Raw genomic sequence first — 18,576 nt, forward strand, 5'->3', positions numbered from 1 at the left:
AGCTTAAAATATTAACCCCAATCACAGTGCTCAATTTGGAAAAAGAAAAATAAAACACGCACATTTAATTTTATCTAGCTCCTTAGACATTGACACTGCCTTAAGACAAAATGAACATTCCCTTGGCCGGGCGCGGTGGCTCACGCCTGTAATCCTAGCACTCTGGGAGGCCGAGGTGGGCGGATCGTTTGAACTCAGGAGTTCGAGACCAGCCTGAGCAAGAGCGAGACCCCATCTCTACTAAAAATAGAAAGAAATTATATGGACAGCTAAAAATATATATAGAAAAAAATTAGCCGGGCATGGTGGTGCATGCCTGTAGTCCCAGCTACTCGGGAGGCTGAGACAGGAGGATCGCTTGAGCTCAGGAGTTTGAGGTTGCTGTGAGCTAGGCTGACGCCATGGCACTGACTTTAGCCTGGGTAACAGAGAGAGACTCTGTCTCAAAAAAAAAAAAAAAAAACATTCCCTATCTTGTAGTCTAAAAGGCTGCAAAACAGAGGGTAGAGAAACATTAACAAACACTTCAGAAATGTTAAATCCACATTCTAATTTAAGCTTGATCATTACTACTGCAGTGGTTTACATCATTAGTGTTTTTAGAAAACTAAAACATGACTCAGATATGTCATCTAATAGAAAACTATAAAGAGGATGAACGAATTTAAGACTCTCCCACCCACAGAACAGAAAATATTACAGAAGCTCCCATTTGAATTTTATTTGACGTTCAGATGTACTGAGGGTTTATGTATCCCACAGCCAGAAAAAAAAGAGAAGAAAAACTAAAGTGGTAGACAGAGTGCTTCTGTAATTCCCTTCTCTCCAAAGCAGGGCCCTAGAAGATTACCTTTTTTTTTTTTTTTTTTTTTGTTGAGACAGAGTCTCACTTTGTTGCCCAGGCTAGAGTGAGTGCCGTGGCGTCAGCTTAGCTCACAGCAACCTCAGACTCCTCGGCTTAAGCGATCCTACTGCCTCAGCCTCCCGAGTAGCTGGGACTACAGGCATGTGCCACCATGCCCGGCTAATTTTTTCTATATAGATTTTTAGTTGTCCATATAATGTCTTTCTATTTTTAGTAGAGACGGGGTCTCGCTCAGGCTGGTCTCGAACTCCTGACCTTGAGCGATCCACCCGCCTCGGCCTCCCAGAGTGCTAGGATTACAGGCGTGAGCCACCGCGCCCGGCCCTAGAAGATTACCTTTTGGAGCAATCTTAGAGTTGGACTTAGCAAGAAGGGTTGCTGAACTATCCCCCACCACCCATTGAAAGAGCCAGGTGTACAGTACAAAATGATTAACATAGCAGCAATGAGGTTCAAATCTGTTATTCACATGAAGCAGGCATCTGTCTGATTCACTACTCCACCCTCTTCACCACACCAAGTAAGTGTGACAAAGAGCCCTTGAGGAAAACCTAAAATTAAATAAAGAATCTTCATGAGGGTGGGTTTTTCTGAAGTATAAGAAACAATGTCCACTAGATTTGTTTTACCAATAATAGAGAAAAGTAAAGGGGTAAAGACAAAGAGGCCTAAACTTAAACTTAAAAACAGAATAAGGCCGGGCGCGGTGGCTCACGCCTGTAATCCTAGCACTCTGGGAGGCCGAGGTGGGCGGATCGTTTGAACTCAGGAGTTCGAGACCAGCCTGAGCAAGAGCGAGACCCCATCTCTACTAAAAATAGAAAGAAATTATATGGACAGCTAAAAAAATATATAGAAAAAATTAGCCGGGCATGGTGGTGCATGCCTGTAGTCCCAGCTACTCGGGAGGCTGAGACAGGAGGATCGCTTGAGCTCAGGAGTTTGAGGTTGCTGTGAGCTAGGCTGACGCCACGGCACTCACTCTAGCCTGGGCAACAGAGTGAGACTCTGTCTCAAAAAAAAAAAAAAAAAAAAAAAAACAAAAAAAACAAAACAGAATAAAATTAAATTCTACCTGCGAAGTATATGTATCTATTTTTACTTTAGTCATTCAATTAATGCCATGTTACCCCTGCTTGAAATATCATTTTCTTAAATACATCACATTCATTTGGCTAGAAAATTTTAACAGTTTGGTTTTGGTTATTCTCTTTCTCACAAACATAATTAAAATGGGGGGCTAACTGGGTGACAGAAATTCAACTTTTATCCCTGAATCAAAATAAATTAGTTTTTTACTTTGTATGAATGATTTCAGGTCTCAAGCTCCCCATTTCAATGATATTCTGCATAGGTTTGCTTAAAATTACCAAAATATTGCTGGGCTGTAAATAGTATACTACTTATTTTCATTAACTAGTACTATGGCCAAGAAATTATACTATACTGAGAGTGGAATGTTCTGAAAATTCCACTTTTGCCAAGCTATTTATCTAGGCTTCAATTTCTGCATATGTAAAATGGGGCCATGTGCCTTACTTTCCTATGTATGTAGGTTGAGGATAAAAGTATATCTATACAATTACATGAGAACAATTTTGAATTAGCTTATATTTTAAAATTTCAACTAGCATAACGTTGTTGTAAGTCCAATGGCTCCTAAACATAGATCTATATTTATCAACATTTTTGAAAATATGTCTAGAATCTAAAGAAACACAACAAATGCAAAAAAGTCTTATAAATTCTTACTGCTCAACTTATTTAACCATAACCCAACTTACTTTAAAAGGCCTAATTTGTCAGTATTTACAGTGATTCATAAATTTCTCAACCAGTATCTACCCCTTTCCTTTATATTCCCAAACCCTTCTCAGGCCAATACACCACTCATTGTCCCTGGTAACTACAAAATGTCAAGGAAAAGAAAAGTATTCCTGCTTAACCAATGGTATGAAGAATGTATCTTGGACTGTTTTAAAAGAAAAAGCAATAGCTTAACATTTTTAGCATGCCTTTCTTCTTAGAAAGCATTAGTCCTTCACTTAATAGTTCACTTGTTTTTTGTATCAATTCCATAAAGGAGGATGAGTAAGGAAAGGGTAAACAGTAACATTACTTGTCAATAGCCACAGAAACAATGATTTTCCTAATTAAACCAAAACCCAAACAAAACCCCCCCAAACAAACAAAAAACTCCTCCTCAATTTCAAATTGTGTCTTTTAAAAAATATTTACCCAAGAAAGGGTGTTTAAAAAAATATACACGTTCTTCTCATTTCTGCAAAAAATATATAGGAAGGATAACCTAAAAACTAATGAAATTGTTTGCCTACAAGCAGTAAGTGGGAACAGGATGTAAAGAAGAGAGAATGTACGGCTTTTAGAACCGTATGTTTCATAGATTCAAAAAAAGAAAAACAGGGCCAGGTGCAGTGGCTCATACCTGCAATCCTAGCACTCAGGGAGGACCAGGTGGGAGGATTGCTTGAGGTCAGGAGTTGAGACCAGCCTGAGCAAGAGTGAGACCCGTCTCTACTAAAAATAGAAAAAATTAGCCGGGCAATAAAAATTAGCTGGCCGTGGTGGTGAGCACCTGCAGTCCCAGCTACTCAGAAGGCTGAGGCAGGAAGATCCCCTGAGCCCAGGAGTTTGAGGTTGCTGTGAGCTAGGCTGACACCACGGCACTCTTGCCCGGGCAACAGAGCAAGAGTCTGTCTCAAAAAAATAATAATAAAAAAATTAAAAATTAAAAAAAAAAAAAAAAAGCAAAGTCAACTATTTTGTGGTGGTAGTAGGGACACATGGGAAATTAGGAATATTGTAGTGACAAATGAACCTAACTGTACTATAAAATAACCTAACCACGCTGAAAGGTATGGGGGAAGAAAAGAACCCAAGTAAATTCAGAAACCAGCATTCTGACTGTATATGATAGCACTAATATACTGTACAGTTAGTAAATTTATTTCTCACAGTGGTATGAGATTGCACTTATGAAACTACTTTAGGGCTACTATGAACAACTTATCAATAAGGAAGCAGGAAGGCTTTTGTGAACTAGTTAGTATGAACTCATGGTTTTCAATATACATATAGATGGGTAAACATAGAAATATAGATGTATGTGTATGCACGTGTGAGCATAAGATTCACACATTTCCTAGTTTTGTCTGTTGAGAAATCCTAGAAGCAAGGACACGAAGTAGCAATGAGCACAACTAATATCCAGATCCTGGTTTCTAAACACTGCTCTCCAATAAAAAGAGCCAGGGCTGGAGCAGGCAAAATAGTAAGATGAGCCTGGAACATCTTCTGGTGGCAGAAGCGAATACTTCAAAAAATAAGGGGGACATGCTGAAAGGACACAGGAGCCAGTGTGAAAGAGCTCCTAATAACCAAAGTTGAGATAGTTGGAGCAACTGAATGAAAACAGTAATAGGTTATAAGTCACAGGAGAAAACATCCATGAATCCATTATGACATAAACAATTGTGTGAATAAACTGGGGGCGGGGAGAAGACAGCTCTTTCTAACAGAATTCCAATTAATAAATGTAGAAAATAGAAAAATCACCATTCAGTAAACAACACAATAACTGTTGTAGAAAAAAGACATCAGTGAATGATAAAATTATGAGTGAAAATATAATCAGCAACAAAATATTTGCATAGTGTCTTCCCATGAGATATTCATTACAAAAGGAAAACTACTAACCTTACAGGGCAGAAATCTGACAGACACCACCTTAACCAAGGGAACAAACCTATCATTACCAGTAGAAAGACATATTAATATCACGAACCCCCTGATATTGTGCAGACAGCGGAACAATATCATGTCTGTGAAAAATGCATAACCTCTAATAATGAGAAAACATCAGGCAACACCAATTTGAGGAACATTATACAAAATAACTGACTAATAATCTTGTGTCAAGGTCAAAGACAAAACTCGAAGAAATCTCATATTGGAGAACACTTAGAGATACAATAAATAAAAGCAATGTAAGATTCTTGAAAACAAAAATAACATCGGTGAGAAAACTAATAATACAGAAATTCAAATAAAATATCCACAGTACTGTATCAATGTTACCTTCCTGACAATGGTTATTACAGCAAGATGTTAACATCAGGGGGAGCTGAATGAAAGTTACGTGGAGACTCTGTGTTCTACATTTACAACTTTTCTGTAAATCTAAAAATCATTTAAAAAAAAATTTACCCAGCATTAAAAAGCAAATTTCACTCATACATAAATCTGTTATCAGTCTACAGTTTCCTATCAGTTACAGGAAAAAGTACACATTTGTTAAGATGAATACAAAATCCATTACTTATTGGCCAAAACATCCAACATCCCACACAAAAAAGTATTTGTAGTTCCCCCATGAAGCCTGTGTTGCATTACACATGAAGTACCCTCCCTGCTGAAACTCACTCCCTACAACATTCTGCACCAAGGGCACAAGACTCAGAACAAATACATTCTTCCCTAGGAAGGTACCTTTCCTGACCTACCTGAGGAGGATTCAGAATCCCTCCCTCCTGTACAACACTGTTATATTCCTACTGGAACAACATGAAACCCTCAAGATACCTGTTCTACAAACAGACACACAAACACATTACAGAGCTTTTAACAACTTTATTATACACCAAACCCTGTTATAAGCACATTATACATCTTAACTTTTTAATAAGTTTTGAAATTAGGTAGTGTGAGTATAGTATGACTCCTCCAATTTGGTTGTTTGCTTTTGCCTTTTTTTTTTTTAGACTCAGTCTTGCTCTGTCTCCTGGACCGGAGTACAGTGCTGTCATCATGGCTCACTGCAACCTCAAAATCCTGGGCTCAAGTGATCCTCCTCCATCAACCTCCCAAGTAGCCAGGACTATAGGTATGCATCACCATGCCTGGCTAATTTAAAAAGACGGGGTCTGGCTATGTTGCCCAGGCTGGTCTTGAACTTCTGGCCTCAACTGATCCTCCCACCTCAGCCTCCCAAAGTGTTAGGATTGCAGACATAAGCCACCACATCTGGCCAATTTGGTTCTTGTTTTTAAAGATTGTTTTGGCTATTCAAAGTACTTCGTATGTCCATTTATATTTGAAAATCGTTTCAATTGCCACCAACCCCCCCCCCCACACACACACAAAAAAGCCTGCTGGGATATTTGATTGGGACTGTACTGAATCTGTGTGTCAATTATTTTAATACCAACTCTTCTAATCCACAAATATAATATACACCTCTATTTGCTTATGTCATCTTTAATTTTTCAGAAATGTTTTATGGGGGGCAATTAAAAAATGTTTTAGGGTTCCAGTAATAAAGTCATAAATGTCTTGTTAGATTTATTCCTAAGTATTTTTATCTTTCGTGATGCTACTGCAAATGGAATTGTTTCTCAGGGTCATTTTCCAATTGTTTGCTGCTAGCAAACAATTTCCTTAAATATGAAATGTCTGATTTTGAATCAAAAGTGTAGTTTATTATATCTCAAACAAGAAGCAGTACAAGTAATCAAAGTATGTACCTAAACTATTGACAGTTTATGCCACAAAAAGATGGAAAGTGAAGTGGCAAGGAAATCTTGCAAGGCGTTTTCCGCAGCTTGTTGAGAATGGAAAATTTTTCCTTGCAAGAAGTGGTCCAAAGCCTGGAGGAAGTGATGTTGGTGTAAGGTCTGGTGAATACGGTGGATGACAGAGGGTTTCCAAGTCCAACTGCTACCGTTTGAGTAGCGTTGTTTGTAGGACAGTGGTCCAGCATTGTCTTGCAAGAGGATTGGCCTGTCTCTATCGACCAGTCTTGGCTGCTTAATCGCAAGCACTCTCATCACTTGATCTAGTTGGTTGCAGCAGACATCCACTGTAACTGACTGAACAGGTTTCATGAAGCTATAGTGGATAATACCAGTGGATGGACCACCAAACAGACAGCATTAGCTTTTTCTGATGAATATTCGGTTTTGGACTATGTTTCGGCACTTCATCTTTATCCAACCATTGTGCCAAACACTTGCAGTTGTCAAAAAGAATCCATTTTCATCACACGTAACAATACAGTGTAGAAATGGTTCATCTTTATGTCGTGACAGCAAAGAAGGGCAAGCTTCAAGACAATTTTCTGTTCTGACACGTGTTTAATTCATACGGAACCCATCTATCCAGCTTCTTTACCTTGCCCATTTGTTTCAAATAATCCAATATTATTGGAATAGTAATGTCAAAACTTGCTGCTAATTCATGCATAGGTTAACGGATTCACTTCCACTACGGCTTTGAGCTGATCATTATCCACTTTGGTCTCAGGTCACCCATGCGGCTCATGTTCAAGATTAAAATCACCACAATGGAACTTCTCAAACCATTTAAGTAGTGTGAGTTCATGAGCCACATCCTTCCTAAATGCTTTGTTGATATTTCAAGCAGTCTACACTGCATTAGTTACACGATGGAACTCATATTCAAAAATAATATGAATTTTTGACTATTCCATGGTATCACAAAAATTGCTCTAAAAAAAAAAAAAACAAAAAGAAAGATAATCACAAGCCAAACCATGTGCTTGAAAGAATGAGGATGTACCCCCAAAATAAAAACAAGAAATGTGAAGTGAAATGTCAGATACATCAACTGTCAAACTAGGTACTTAAGAAAATCGGATATTTCAAACTTAATAACCTAATATAAGTGTAAACTTACTCCCTAACATAAATGTCTCAAGTTTCATGTTTGCTATACTTGTCATGCATACCACCAGCTGATGTTCCAACTTACCTATGTTTTCCCTCACTTAATCCATTTTATCCTGGTTAGAGGATTCACTGAAACAGTTTAATAAATTACTTTTAAAAAATTCTGAGGCCGGGCGCGGTGGCTCACGCCTGTAATCCTAGCACTCTGGGAGGCCGAGGTGGGCGGATCGTTTGAGCTCAGGAGTTCAAGACCAGCCTGAGCAAGAGCGAGACCCCATCTCTACTAAAAATAGAAAGATATTATATGGACAGCTAAAAATATATATATAGAAAAAATTAGCCGGGCATGGTGGTGCATGCCTGTAGTCCCAGCTACTCCGGAGGCTGAGACAGGAGGATCGCTTGAGCTCAGGAGTTTGAGGTTGCTGTGAGCTAGGCTGACGCCACGGCACTCACTCTAGCCTGGGCAACAGAGTGAGACTCTGTCTCAAAAAAAAAAAAAAAAAAAAAAAAAAAAAAAAATCTGTAGATAACATATAATGAACTTGCATTGTGGACTTGAATAGTAGAAAAATTTGACATTCTGCTCTTTAATTTATTCAAAACTACTTTCTAGTTAAGAATTATCAATCTCCTAGTGTCTTCACATCTATTCCTATAAACAGTTGCTGGCTTTCAAAACTGAATGAGAGATCTTTCTAATATACACAGATCTTTCTCAAAGAAAAGTTAGTTTCCACCATATCACACGAATTCCTACTAACAATGATAAAAATAAAAGAGAACCACCTTGGCTGATTTGCAGATACACAGAGAACGGCTAGTTTACCCACAATCTGAAGAGCCAGCACTGCTTATTATTATGGCCTTAATTATGATTTGAAGCATAATCAAAATAATAAACTACTGCTGTGAGACTTTGAAATTCCTAACTAAGTCATCGGGATCTGAATCAAGAAGTGTTAATATTCACAAAATCTAATTTGTAAGAGCCAGGTCACTACCTTTTACGGAAAGTAAAAAAGTGAAAGAAATAAACAAGTAGTCTTTGAATTCATAAAGAAAAGAAATTAAGTCTGGTATTGAAAGAACGAGTCACGCCTGTAATCCTAGCACTCTGGGAGGCCGAGGTGGGCGGATCGTTTGAGCTCAGGAGTTCGAGACCAGCCTGAGCAAGAGCGAGACCCCATCTCTACTAAAAATAGAAAGAAATTATATGGACAGCTAAAAATATATATAGAAAAAAATTAGCCGGGCATGGTGGTGCATGCCTGTAGTCCCAGCTACTCGGGAGGCTGAGACAGGAGGATTGCTTGAGCCCAGGAGTTTGAGGTTGCTGTGAGCTAGGCTGACGCCACGGCACTCACTCTAGCCTGGGCAACAGAGTGAGACTCTGTCTCAAAAAAAAAAAAAAAAAAAGAAAGAAAGAAAGAATGAGGACCAGACTCAGTGGCTCACACCTATAATCCCAGCACTTTGGGAGGCTGAGGTTGGAGGATTGCTTGAGGCTAGGAATTCGAGACCAGCCTGGGAAACAGCCAGACCCCGTCTCTACAAAAAATTAAAATTAAAAAATTTAGCCAGATGTGATGGCACACACCTGTAATCCTAGCTACTCTGGAGGCTGAGGTGGGAGGACTGCTTGAGCCCAGGAGTTGGAGACTGCAGTGAGCTATAATCATGTCACTGTATTCCAGCCTGAGTGAAAGAGTGAGACCCTGTCTCAAAAAGAAAGAAGGAAAGAAGAGAAAAAAAGAGAAAAAAAGAAAAAAATTTAAAAATTAGGCAAAGGGAAAGAATCACTGAAAAGGGAGATCTGAGCTAGACTTTAAGTATACAGAAGATAACAGTTTTACACTCATTATAGAAAAGGAGTGAGTCATTTACAGAGAGCATTTACAATGTTATCGTAAGTTTACTTTATAGTCCAACCTTTTAATAAATAGGTTACATAAATGTTACAGTGTCCCAGAAAGGTTACCTTACTTCTCAAAGGTGTCAGGCACATCCAGGAATCTCCTGATTCCCAATAATACTCCATAATGCTATGCCTGCTCTGGCAGTGGCATCCTGATAGTAGGGAGCTACTTTTAAATTCTACAGTCAGAGACACAGCTGTAGGAGACGCCCTGTGTTGTCCAGTCAGGAATGTAGATCTTGAAATGCCAAAAGTGACACACAAAAAATAAAAATAAAAAAAAAATACACTTCCCCTTTCTTCAGCCAATGTAGGGATTCTAATTATCGAGAATAAACTGTGTGCCAAAGCTATATACCCTGATTCTTACTCTTGTCTATCTTTTATACTTACCAATTTATCAGTCCCATGATCTGTCTTCACCTCAGAACTAAGTGGAAGAAATAAGTCTGCCGTTGTATGCTCTGGGGGAGGTGCCTCCCCAAGAACTATCAACCCCTGCAGGACAGAGAGGAAAGAAACAAGCATAAATGGGTGGTATAAATTACAAATTTAATTTAGGAGTTAATCTCAAAAGGATTGGGGTTGGTTTACCAGAGACCTTTTCCCTTATCCTATGGTTCAGAAACAAATTATGCTGGCAGCAGCTTTACTTCTCCTTCAAAAGTCATTTGAACAAAAGGCCTAGCAGTAGCAGACTATTTATCAAGGCATAACACTCAGACCCAAGGTTCCTCTCCCTTCCACTTGAATGCCACTTACATGTCTTGTTAGCCCTTTAGCATCTTTATTCAGATCTGCTAGATCTGGAAACTTGACCAGATTATGGTACTTCCAACTAGACTCCATTGAATTAATAGCAGCAATGAAGTTTTTCTACTTAACTTTATCATGGATGTGGCTTAAGAATTACTAAACTTAAAGTGCTATTATTGTAAATCATGAGCTCAACCAACTGTACCTAAGCAAACAAAACAACTGAGTGAGGCAGGGCATGGTAGCTCATTCCTGTAATCCTAGTGTTTTGGGAGGCGGAACAACTGCTTAAGGCCAAGAGTTTGAGACCAGCCTGAACAAGAGCGAGACCTTGCCTCTACCAAAAAAATAGAAAAACTAGCTGGTCATGGTGGTACACACCTGTAGTTCCAGCAACTAAGGAGGCTGAGGCAGGAGGATGGCTTGAGCCCAGGAGTTGTGAGCTATGATGATCCCACTGCACTCTAGCCCAGGTGAGAGCAAGACCCTGTCTCAAAAACAAAAACCAACCAACCAACCAAACAAACAACAACAACAAAAAAAAACACAACTAAGTGAAACAAAGGTGGAACAGTCCCCTGTTATTCATCGGAAGCCAAGAGGTTCTAAAAAACTGCCCCACAGGCACCTGTTTCTCACAAGCATAAATAATACCTCAGGTTAAGTTCCTGCTTGACAATCCCAAATCCGTGTCTTACATTCATCCCAGGAAATAATAAAAAATGTAAAAAGAAATTAAAACAAGCCCACAAGTCCTCTCCAATAATAGGTATAAAAAAATCCAGCTTGGTAAAGGCATAACTTAGCTTACTGTGAAAGCAATAAACAACAAATACGACACACGAATCCCTCCATGAATGAAAGAAGAGGTGACCAAAATCACTTTATGACACTGTGTAACAGAAAGGCTGGGCAGAAAGGCAAGTGACCAGGGTTCCCAGTCTCTTTCTCTGGTCTAGAAAATAAAGAGATCTAACTAGATTAAGAAGCTCTTAATGGCAATTTTGTATTAGAATCACTTGGGGAAACTTATAGACTGTACTTGCCCATGTCCAACATCAAATCTACTCAGTACCTCTGGGTGTAGGGCTGGATATTTTACATTCTTAAAAACTCCCCTGGTAAGTCCTAATGTGCTCTAAACTGAAAAATATTAGACTTGATCAGTTTTGGCTCTCCATGAGAATCCCTCTGAGAACATCCTAAAAGTACAGATTTCAGGGCCTAGAGATTCTGACTATTATCAGTTTGAGCTCCCTAGGCCATTGTGAGCAACTAAACCAGATGATACATCCCTGGCGTCCTTTCTAACTCAAAAATCTCTATGAAAAAAGGGACGTAAAGAGATGAAAAGGAGGGGAGAAGATATTACAGAAATGAAAACGGAATTTTATCTCAGCTTTTAAAAAAGGAATACAAAATATACCTTTCCCCCCTGAAAGCAAGAGACACACCCCCCACCTATTCTGGAATAAGACTACACCAAGCCTATGTAGAAAATGAAGACTCCTCAGAAAAGAGATAAAGGCCATTAACTAATAAGCAAACAAACAAACAACAACAACAACAAAACGTTTATCCTACCCTTCAAAATGAGGTTTCTCTAGTTAAGAGAACTTTTTTTTTTTTGGAGACAAAGTCTCACTCTGTTGCCCGGGCTAGAGTGCCGTGGCATCACCCTAGCTCACAGCAACCTCAAACTCTTGGTCTTAAGCGATTCTCCTGCCTCAGCCACCCGAGTAGTTGGGACTACAGGCATGCGGCACCACAGCAGCTAATTTTTTCTATTTTTAGTAGAGATGGGTCTCACTCTTTCTCAGGCTGGTCTTGAACTCCTGACCTCAAGTGATCCTTCTGCCTCAGTCTCCCAGAGTGCTAGGATTACAAGTGTGAGCCACTGCGTCCAGCCTAAGAGAACTTCTGCTTTAAAATATTTTCTTCCCTCAATCACAAGCATAAAATAGACCTTAAACTTTACCATTTCAAAGTAAAAACTATTTGCAAAAGGCAGCTATCTTGCATACTATTACCTCCTCAAAACACTGCATTCAACAGATGATTCCCTGCTTAAGAGCCCAAATTTCCTCCCATTTCCTGTATAAAGCAAGCCCAAACTCATCTTGGTATTCAAAGTTGCCCCAGAAGGCTGGGAACAGAAGCTCACACCTGTAATTACAGCACCCTGGGAGGCTGAGGCTGGAGGCTCACTTGAGGCCAGCAGTCTGAAACCAGCCTGGGCAACAAAGCCAGACCCCGCCTCTACAAAAAAATTTAAAAATTAGGTAGGGGTGGTGGCATGTGCCTATAGTCCTAGCTACTTGGTAGGCTGAGACAGGAGGATCACATGAGCCGAGGAGTTCGAGGCTGCACCGAGCTATGATCAGGCCGCCGCACTCTAGGCTGGGTGACACAGTGAGACCTTGTCTCTAAAAAGAAAATAAATAAAAAATAAAAATAAAAAGAGTTGCCCTACAATCTATCCCTACCTTATTTATCTATTTCCAACTACTTTCCTCAAATATTTCTGGTGTTATATCAATCTCATTACCTCCTAGATAAATGTTAGAATATATGTGAAGTTGTTGCTGTTGTAGGTGAGGGTTATTAGTCAGTAGAAAGTAAATAAACTGAAACACATTAACTGCCATGGAGTTGTATTTAAGTCATGATAGTTTTGAGACCTCGTGAAGCATATGTAATTTACACATCTCTTCACCTTAGGAGCCACGAGAACTATTTTTCAAGTTGCATATAACTCACGCACAGAAAACAATAAGAAATGATTTTATTAAATTACAAAGGATTGTTTTGCTTTCGAAGTTTTTGTTCTATTTTTATAATACAATGCCACAGCCCCAAGGAAAGAAATTTTTTTCTAGTGTGGCAATGTGTTAAAGGTTACAACACTACATGTTCCTATGTCTTTCTTCATGCTCGTTTTTATGTTTTATCAGTTCAAATTGCCATTCATCCTTTTAAAAAGACTTTCAAGTCCAAGTCCCACCTCCTTCTAAGAAAAACTCCCCGATCAAGCAAATGCCCAAAGTATGGTGATTATATTATTTTACATTCTGTGTATTTAAATCTCGTTTCCAAAGGAGACTCGTATGCCAAATTATTTGTTTCAATTATTGCCTCAATTTGTTGTTTAAATATTAATTAATGATAAGCTCCTTGAAGATGTGGACAAAATACATTTGAATTCCCCATATCATACAGTCATACACCAAGAAAGGAAATGCATAACAAATATTTGTTGAATTTTATGTTAAAAGTTTTTTCGTAAAAGGAAAATACTAAGTTTATAATAATTATAGCCACAAGCCTAAGTAAATCAAACTATTAGGTATAAAATATCTCCTTCAATTTTTTTTAACAGTACTTTTCAGTTGCTGTTTTACAAATTTTTTTTTAAGGTATACAAAAGTAAGGACATAACCAATATTTCCCAAAGGGAACAATTTTTCTTTAAATTACAAAGTACTTTCTAGGCCGGGCGTGGTGGCTCACGCCTGTAATCCTAGCACTCTGGGAGGCCGAGGTGGGCGGATCGTTTGAGCTCAGGAGTTCGAGACCAGCCTGAGCAAGAGCGAGACCCCATCTCTACTAAAAATAGAAAGAAATTATATGGACAGCTAAAAATATATATAGAAAAAATTAGCCGGGCATGGTGGCACATGCCTGTAGTCCCAGCTACTCGGGAGGCTGAGGCAGGAGGATTGCTTGAGCCCAGGAGTTTGAGGTTGCTGTGAGCTAGGCTGACGCCACGGCACTCACTCTAGCCTGGGCAACAGAGTGAGACTCTGTCTCAAAAAAAAAAAAAAAAAAAAAAAAAAAAAAAACAAAGTACTTTCTAAAAACACCCCTCAGAGAGACTACGAAGACACCTTTCTGAGAAAGCATTATAAAACTTGGTAAGGATCATCTAATTTCCCATCATTTTATAGACCCGAAGAGGATGTGGGCTGAAGATTATGTCTCAATAGGCCAATTCATGGTAGAACTAGAGCTAAAGGCTGGGTCTAACTGCTATTTCGTTTTTCTCTTGTTCATTTAATCAATCATTTATCCATTTATTCACATTTTTTTGGTGCTAAGGATATAAGAAAGAATAATAGACCCATCCTCCTTCCTCCTTCTCCCCAAAGCTATCCATCAAAGTGTTTATTACAGTCTAACACTGGGACAAAAACAAATAATAAACAATATGAATAGGTAAATGTTACAGAGCACATTAGAAGGTGTTAAATGCTAGAGAGAGCGAGATCTTGCAGGGCCTTATAACTTATGAGTACTTTGGGCTTTTATTCTTGGACGGAAAGTCATTGGAGAGTTTTAAGCAGAGAGGAGAAATGATTTGACTTATGGATGGTTTAAAAAGATCAAGCTAGCTTTTGTATTCACAAAAAGAGTGAGAGACAGAGAAGCAGAAAGAACAGTTGGTTGGCCTCTGGATATATATTTGAAGACAGAATCACCCAGCTTTGCAAATGTGTTTCAAGGATGGAAGGGAGTTAGAGACCCTGCCAAGGTTTCTGGCCTCTGCAATGAGAATAGAGCTCCCCTTCATCTCTTCGGAAGTCTTTTGAATGACATTAGTTTTAAATTACACCTATTTTTGTGAATATGTGCTCAAGCACTACATTGATACAACTGTCATCCATACAATGTTTCCCCTCTCTGCCAAAATACGTAAATTCACTACAGCATACAAAAACAAACACTAGATCCTTTAATTTATACAGTACCTCATCAAAAAGGACAAAAATAGCTAAGAGGGTAAGCAAATAAAAAGCATTGAACTAGCTAAAATTCATTCATGCAGGTAACATTTATTGACTGGTTACCATGCTCAGGGCAACCTGAAACCCTAAGGAAAAAAAAAAAAAAATAAAGGTGATGTGAGAGCAGAAAGGAAGTAGAGCCTAACTGAAAAGACTGATAGAAGTGAGGCTTTACAGAGATCTATATAAGTAAACAATTCCCAAATATACTTAATATATTTTAAGCTATAATTATTCCTTGAACTTAACATTTAATGCTTTCTGTCCATTTCTGTATACATGTCATTATATTCCACAAAAAAATTTAAGAAAAAAATCTACTCATGTTTAACAACCATGAAAAAAGGTCATTATGAGCTAGGAAAACTTCACAAAGTTCCACTCCACACCTGTCAATGCCACCCCAATATGGGCTTCCCTAATATTCCAGGTTTAAACTGGGTAATGCTGCATGGCTATAGCATCAGCCTGAGTGGCAATAACTTTAGGGCTGCTGTATACCGAAACAGACAGCAATGGGCAGAAGCCTAAGAAAAAGGCCAGAAGCAGCCCCCTTTTCTTCACTCCTGCCCCTGAATCAGAGCCGGGATCATGCTCAGGCCTAGAAAACTACCATGGGGCTGAGGTAAACTTCTGCTTATGCAAGGACCAAAGGAATTGGGCTGGGTCACAGTTGCATTCAGTTTTAATGCATTCTTGTAAATTATTCCTCTGTGGAAAACAAAGCTTTCCTAGGTAAGAAAGAAAAAAAAAAAGGGCAATCAAAATAATGTATACCAAAACTGAAAAAAGAAGAAATGGCAGAAGGAATTATGCTCAGCTTGATTACAAAACAAGGCAAAAGCAAGCAAGCAAAAGGACAGAAAAGAAAAAAACTGCGTTGTATAGCTGGGCGAATTACTTCCCTTTTACCAATTCCAGATAATATATGGAATCAAAGTATAAGATTGAAAAAAATCCTCTTAATTTGCAACACAGCAAAGTTGCAATTTTACATATTTACTTCCTTATATAACTCTAAGCAGATCTTTCTTACTAATCTTAAATCAGTGACCAGTTCCACAAGAGACACAGCTGTCCAATAATGTCCTACAACCCTATTAAGATGGGAACCTCAACTGCTTTTTACAACAGAAGAGAAAAGTGCTAAGCTTCTACTGTTCCTATTCACAGTTCCTTCTCTATCCAGAAGTTTCAATGCTCTTCCACCTCCCATCCTCAGCATTATTTCCATCCTTAGCAAATGCTGTGTCATTTCACAGAGGAGTCAGAAGAAGGGATAAAAATGATACCTCATACCAGACGTGGATGCTGAAGACAGCTGTGTCAAGGGAAAGAGATCTTCAGTAACAGAACCAGCTTGGTCCCTTTGTATTCCCCCTTAGTTTTACTTACCAGGTGTGAAATTTCAATAAATAGGTTCCAAAGAAATGATGAAAAGGATACAACAGCAGAGTGTTAGAAAGAAAATGCTTTGGAATCAGATAAACAGTCCTGAGTTTAAACTGCTCTGCCTTTTATAAGCCTCTAACCTATAAGATTTAACCTGAGCATTAATAAATCTACATGTTATTTAGTAGTATGTACTCAAGATACATACGTTGTTTTCCTTTCTCCTTCTAAGGCATGGAAGCATCTTTCCAAAAAAATAAGCTGACAAAATATGAAAATTAAAACAACACAATAGTATAGATATAAATACAGAGGATTTCCTAGAAATTGTATTCTTTCTCCAGAGAGCAACAAGAATCATTATTCCCCAAAGGAACTCTACTCAATAGCTTGGAAGGTAACACCTATAATTTCTGAGAGAACAGAAACTGGTGTCTGGATCACAGAATCACCTAACAGTTGCTCTCAAATACCTACTTTTCTGGAAATATGCCACCTTAAGAAAACTAATGTTAGCATGCAATAAAGTAAATTCTTAAAAAGAAAAAGTCCCAATATCTATCCGACTCCCCACCCAAAGGCAAGTTTATAACTGAACAGCTGATTATCAAACCTACCTTCATCTCATGAAAACGCCTGTACAACTTAGGCAGCTCCTGCAAATCTTGAAGCAGGATGGGAAATGGGAACACCAACCCACTTTACTAAAACACAGGGGCAAAAATTCCTCCCATTTCAATAATTCAAAAAATAACCAAACACTTAAAGCAATTGCTAACTTCAGCAAGAGCTCTGGAACCAGATACCCAAATGTCAGCTCTGCACTCACTTGGATATATGATGATGAACAAACTACTTGAACTCTTTAACCCTCCACTGCTTAGCTTTAAAATTGCAGATGACAATAAAGTGCATAGCGCAGTACATGGCATATAGTAAGTGCTCAAAGACTTCTATTATTATAGTGTTACATAAAGACCAAATGGATGTGAATATATCACTGGGGGAAAATTCCATGACTTATTTGTTAGACTAGGTTGAATAGCATCTCCTCAACATTTATATTCTCCCAGAACCTGTAAATGCAACCTTATTTGGAAGCAGGGTCTTTGCAGATGTAATCAAGCTAACAGATAAGCCCTGTAGCGTGGGCTCAAAATCCAATGACTGGTGTCCTTATAAGATGGAAATTTGGACACGGACACACACACACACACACACACACACACGAGAAAAGATGGTCATAAAGATGGAGGCAGCAACAAGAGTGATGCAGCTATAGGCCAAGAACACCAAGGACTGCCAGCCATAACCGGAAGTTGGAAAAAGGCAAGAAAGGGTTTTCCCTAGAACCTTTAGAGGGAGGAGGGTCTGCCGACAGCTTCATTTCAGACTTCCAGCCTCAGAACCACTAGAGAATAAATTTCTGTTGTTTTAAGCCACCCAGTTTGTGATACTTTGTTATGGGAAACACACATCTGTTGAAAAAGATATAGCACAAATATAAATTTTTTTGTAAAGTTGTGAGTTTTCTTGATGTATTACTTATTGGGACTATGAATCTAGTTTTATTCTTTCTGTCAGATTTTTGTAACGGACACTGTATATTCAGACTGCAGAGAAAAAAAATGTATTGGAAAAGATTATCTGGAACGTTGTATTTTACAGCCCACAAACTGAGGCTCAGAAATGTTAAGAGACTTTTCCTCCCAAGGTCACATAGCTATCCAGTAACAAAGCCAGGACTTGAACCAAAAATTTACTGAGTCCAAGTACAGTGTTTAATACAGTATGCCCTGTATGACAAAACTCTTAGATAATCAATATACAGTCATGTGCTACATAACGTTATAGTCAACAAGGGACTGAATATACGACTGTAGTAGCATAAGAGTATGATGGAGCTGAAAAATTCCTTTTGTAGCACAATGCATTACTCACGTGTTTGTGGTGATGCTGGTGTAAATAAATCTACTGTGCTGCTAGTTGTATAAAAGTCTACCACAATTATGTATGGTGCATAACAATTGGTAATGACAATAAACAACTATGCTACTGGTTTTAGTATTTAGTGTACTATACTTTTTTACTGTTATTTTAGAGTTTACTCCTTCCACTTATAAAGAAAAGTAAAACAACCTCGGGCAGGTCCTC

At 38.6% G+C, this 18,576-nt stretch overlaps 1 protein-coding gene across 10 annotated transcripts in view; it reads right to left on the reverse strand.

Annotated features, from left to right (window-relative positions):
* The window catches only part of KANSL1 (KAT8 regulatory NSL complex subunit 1), a 184,432-nt gene that overhangs the window by 42,376 nt on the left and 123,480 nt on the right, over window positions 1-18,576 (reverse strand). For 8 of the 10 annotated variants that reach the window (XM_069482744.1, XM_069482743.1, XM_069482741.1 and 5 more), the window contains one exon: window positions 9,884-9,988. The exons of the other annotated variants lie outside the window; for them this stretch is intronic. In XM_069482744.1, the coding sequence (XP_069338845.1) occupies window positions 9,884-9,988 (105 nt within the window). The remainder of the gene's footprint in view (window positions 1-9,883; window positions 9,989-18,576) is intronic. 10 annotated transcript variants of the gene reach the window in all.

This window comes from Eulemur rufifrons, chromosome 9 (assembly GCF_041146395.1).
Source record: "Eulemur rufifrons isolate Redbay chromosome 9, OSU_ERuf_1, whole genome shotgun sequence".
Lineage (NCBI taxonomy): Eukaryota > Metazoa > Chordata > Mammalia > Primates > Lemuridae > Eulemur > Eulemur rufifrons.